This window comes from Limulus polyphemus, unplaced genomic scaffold, assembly GCF_000517525.1.
Source record: "Limulus polyphemus unplaced genomic scaffold, Limulus_polyphemus-2.1.2 Scaffold1476, whole genome shotgun sequence".
Lineage (NCBI taxonomy): Eukaryota > Metazoa > Arthropoda > Merostomata > Xiphosura > Limulidae > Limulus > Limulus polyphemus.
Window position 1 is genome coordinate 272,930 of NW_013667086.1, and position 5,254 is coordinate 278,183.

General features: G+C 34.9%; 1 protein-coding gene across 1 annotated transcript in view; it reads left to right on the forward strand.

Moving 5' to 3' along the window:
- LOC106463763 (popeye domain-containing protein 3-like) overlaps positions 1-4,908 on the forward strand; it is a gene marked incomplete at its 3' end in the record, with an annotated part of 26,589 nt that extends 21,681 nt beyond the window's left edge. Inside the window, exon 3 of the mRNA XM_013923828.2 lies at positions 4,618-4,908. Coding sequence (XP_013779282.2) covers positions 4,618-4,908 — 291 coding nt within the window. The remainder of the gene's footprint in view (positions 1-4,617) is intronic.
- Positions 4,909-5,254: the final 346 nt, after the last annotated feature.

The following is a 5,254-nucleotide window of genomic DNA, read 5'->3' on the forward strand; positions in this document are numbered from 1 at the left end:
GTAGTTATTTTGTAAACGATACCCTTTAGAATTCGTTCTCCACTGCATACAAGACAGACGAACGGATTCTAAAGGATATATATTACATTTTCTTTTTCCAAAACTGTTTACATGTATTTTTGCCAGAAAGGGTGTCTACACTCTGATTCCGAGCTTTGTCTTGATGATGTTATTCTTTCCATGGTCCCTGAGGCAAAGTTTTTGGGGCTTATCTTTGACCATAAGCTTACTTTCATTCCTCACATAAAGCAGTTGCGTGTCAGGTGTACAAGGGCACCGAACATCCTCTGTGTCATTTCTTCCACCTTCTTAGTAATGGATCTGTGTTCTATGCTCAAGATCTATCATGTCCTCATTCTATCCAAACTGGACTATGGGCCTCTGGTCTATGGTTCTGCCAGAGTCTGTACACTGAGTCTCATCAATCTCCTCTTCACCTCCACCATTTGCAACTTTCTCTACATTATGCTACCAAGCTTCGGTCCTTACCACAGCATTCCACCTGAAGTTGTGTCTTTCTTCCTTGGTGTGACATGCTCTTTCAGATTACATGGTCTGCATTCTTTCTTTTGGCCTTTGTATCCAGGCAAAATTAGCTGAATTCAGTCTGGCATTGGGTGACGTTACTGTCCTCAATGATCAGCTCATTCCACCATGGCTTATTACCATCCCCAGGTATGACCTTTGCTTGAGTCATCTGAGGAAGGCGAATACTCCCGATTGGAGGTGCCGTGTTCTCTTTACTGAATGTCTTTCAAGCCATCCTTCTATTCCCATTTACATGAATGGTTCAAAATCAGGTGACTATGTAGGCTCTGCCATGATTTTCTGGGGCTAGGTAGTTACTCACAGGATTCCCTCTACAGTTTCTGTGTTTACTGCTAAATTGTATGCCATTTCTTTTGCCCTGGATCATGTAGAAGCTATGCAGTTCAGCAACTGTACTATTTACACAGACTCTCTTAGCTCTCTACTGGCCCTGGAATCACTTAACATTAGTTCTCACTCTGTTCTCATTGATATTCAGTAATGATTTGCCCATTTTTCTCTGTATTATATTTCCATCCAGTTTTTCTGGATACCTAGCCACGTCGCTATTTGCGGGAACGAGCTCGCTGACACTGCAGCTAAGTCTTTCTGCTCTGGTGCCGTCATGGCTGTGCCCGTCCCATATATGGACTATGGTCCTGTATTCAAGGCACGGCTTCGCGCCAGTTAGCAGTCGATTTGGGGTGAGCAATGTCTTAACAAGCTTTTCCAGGTCAAATCCTCTGTTGCTCTCTGGCCGTCTTGTTTCCATAAGGATCAGAAAGAGGAAGTTGTCCTGGCTAGGCTAGGCATTTGACTCATTGATCTCTTTTACCTGGTACTCGCACCCCAATGTGTAGCCTTTGTGACACTCACGTCACAATAGTCCACATTTTACTGTTGTGCCATTGTTATGACCATGAGTGGCAGCTCATTTTTCGACATATATTTTCTTCAATTTTTACTCCGAACATTGGATAGTGTCATTGGCGATGGTAACACTACTTAACTTGAATGTATTTTTAAATTTTTACAAGCCAGTGGCCTTTTTATTTCTATCTAATACTTTTATCTGAATTTTGAACATTGTTTACTTTTAAATCGATTTATTGTTACATTTTATAACAATTTGACTTTAACTCATTTTTACTAGTTGTTTGGTGCAGGTAGCCTACGCATTTTGCACCATAAAATGCCAAACAATCAACAACTAACCTGTGTATGGAGGTATATCTGTTGGAAATCTAGGTAAGGAAAGTGTTAACTTCTGTAATTTGAATATACTTATGATACACATGTGTGGCTTGACACGAGCTACACTTTTTATGCTGTTTACACATTTATTTCAAATTACTTGGGATCAGTTCTTAGCCACAAGAAATAAATTTTGCCATCCCCTGACGAAAGCTTCTATACTTAGACTTGAGATTTAGAAGCTACATGTACTTACTTGACATACATGTTTATAACCAATTAAAAGTGCTCATTTTGAATCACGTATTTCTGTCAGTTTTTTTAAATTATTGACAGGGAAATCCATTATGCCATTGAAGATTTTAAAGTGTGATGATCAAGGCAACAGTCTGAACAGAAATGAACTTTTTTAAAGCCACATGTAACTTAGTTAAAAAGCCAGATATATTATTTTTATTTTATTTTTTTTGTGATGATATCAACCTAGAAATTCATAACTTTTTGGGTATTTCCAAATGCATATATAAATCAGAAAAAATTAATTTGTCCTCCCCACTCCATACGCAAGATTCAACAAGGGTTAGCAAATACAATATATGAGTGATGAGTGCAAAAAATCTTCTAACATCGTAAGTACTAGACATCATTGTAAAAAATTGAGTAATTAGTGAAAAGTTAAGCTATTTAGGATAAACAGTTGTGGTTTCCAGTCACAATTTGCAGATGTTCCATAAAGAAGAAAGGGTAACTTTGAATTAGTTCCCAATTTTTTTTTATGGTGGTTAGGAGATCAGTCAAATCAACTGACCCTGTATAGAGTTATAGAAAATAACAGATAAAGTATAAAGTGTCCAGGGTCACATAATTTATGAGAAAATTTTTAATTAAAATATCTTAATACTTAATTTAAAAACCCGATATTTTGTAATGTTTACCAATAAGCTGCAAAATTTTGTAAGGGTATGCGTACATTATCAGAAACCATAGTATAATTACTCTCATGGATACTTTTGTGTTTACAAGCTGGGTGGAATCCACCCAGCCCATAATGATAGGGTTAATTACAATTTCTTTTAAAATGTCACGAAAAGTCTCTAAATATTATTAACTGAATGTTTCCCATAGCATTTCTTGTTAACAATCTGATTCATGCACCTGTATTGTTGTATTGTTTATGTAGTCTCCTTCAACCAGAGATAGAATAAAGAGGGTTTAGTGGAATGAGACTATAGTTGATGAGCATAGTTAACATTGCTCTTGAATGTTAATTAAGCAAATCATTTTCGACTTCACAATTATTTTCAGAGATGTTACATTACCTCTCTGCATCACCAATGATCTATTCCTCATGCAGTCTCTATTAATTTCCTATGCTACCACAAGCCTAGAAAAAACTCCCACCCCTACAGGTTAACTGTGGCAGCATATAACATATCATTAATACCTTCCATCAGTAGGGTCCCATCACTTCTGCCTCTGTCCAATCACATCACTCTCCCTTTGGCAGACTTACCAGTTAGAATTGGTTATTTCCTGCATTTTTTATACATTATTAGTTTTTTATCTTCGTGTTTAGGCCTAATTTTAAGTTTGTTCTAAGTTCTTTTGAAGATTATGAAAAAAGTATTCCATTGTATATAGTTAAATAAACATAAAAATTATTTCAACATTCTCGATCATTTTATGACTGCTTACCTGATGACACAAAGTGACAGTAAGTATGTCTTTATCTTCTATTGATGAGGAAGAGAAGGGAGGAGGAGAGAAAAAGATACCAAAAGGGATGAAACCAAAAAAATTACAAAAAGAAAATAATGTTCTATCCTAAGTGGAAGAATGAATTTAAATGGGTGGAGTACAGTGAAAGTGAAGATCTGATCTAAAGTGTTCCATGTAGAAGGTTTAAAGTTTAGGAAGGAGGATAGGTTTGTCACAGGAACAAATAATTTTAGAATGGATTCTCTGAAGTACATTACATATATCAGCTCAAAGAAGGCACAACATATCATTTTTTTCATATACTGGAGAAAAGGAGGGTGTAGGGTGAGAGTTCTTTCAACAGACTGAAGCTCATGCAAAGACTTTTTGGCAGTAGCGCTGAACCACTAGCTAATTGTTCTGTGAAATTTTAAGGCAGGGAAAGTGGTAACTATATGCTTGGATAATTCTCTTCATCATATATACAGGAAGTATTGGTCCAAACCTTAATTTTGAAAAAAAATTAATTAATTTTAATCAGCTACTAATTAGCACAGGCATTTTTATTCCAGGATCTCATCAAGAATATAATATTGCTCTATATATTACACTCATATATGTGACCATATTGAACTATTCTATGAATATTCTGATGTTTATTAAATCAGTTTAATCTCTGTTGTCAGTTGTAAAGAGTACTCTATATGCTGTAAAATGAAATGTTGATTAAACAAATATTTTTCTCATGTTCATATTGTTTATTATATCCTTTTACTTCAGTCAGCATTACATAAGTTAAATAAAAGTTTATACTTTCCTATGGGTTGCCACCACCTTTTCCAACTATCTTGATAAGAATGAGTGGGCATTTTATGTAGTCTATTGAGCGAGAGTGGTACCTTGTAAAGTTGGGTTATCATTTAGGACTGGGCATATAACAAGATTAATCTTTGAAAGAAGAGAACTAGTAAAATTGTTTATCAGATTTTCATCCATCAAAAAGTAATCTTTATTTGAATTCAGTTTGATTCTAAAATTTATTTTTGCATTTATTGTGTATTTATTAAACAAAAGGATATAAAATTATTTTATTCTTGGAACTGTTTGCAGTGAATAAAAACTTGTATGGCATATTAGAAAAATCTAATTTTGTAAATTTAGCACAAGCATGTACATAATTAGCTAATTATTCCTAAGGTTACTGTCACTGCTCTGGAAGAGAGTCGTTTGATTGTGTGGCACAGAGACAAGCTGAAACTGTCCATTTGTGGTGATACATTTCTCCAAGCTGTATTTGACAACATTCTAGGGAAGGATGTTGTGAAGAAGTTGATGCTGATTACAGAGACTTCCAATAATGAAATTTCACTTTGTGGAGGTGAAAATCCCACTGAAACCAGCCGACTTTTGGTTCCGTCCAAGGAAATTAGAACAGGAATGGATGTAGTTCTAAACAGGCATCTAGACAGTCCTGGTGAGATGATTTTTGTTATATTGTTATTTTTCAAATTATAAAAGTAAAGCAAAACATTTTATTTTACTTAATATTTTTATTATAGAAAACATTTTCATAATGGTATGCATATAATGCAACAGGTGGGCATAGTATTTTTAACCTTAAAACAACATGGCTGTGTCTTTTTGGTCTCCACCAAGCATTGCAAGAAAAAAATATTTCTGACAACAGAGGGAAAACAAGAACTCACTTTAACCCTTTATCTGCCGTGACCATTTTGATCTTATCGTGAGAGCAAAAATCACATTTGTGAATCAAATAAATTATAGAGAACTTATCTTTTATTGGATTTCAGTATTTTATTTTGTAAACAGTAGC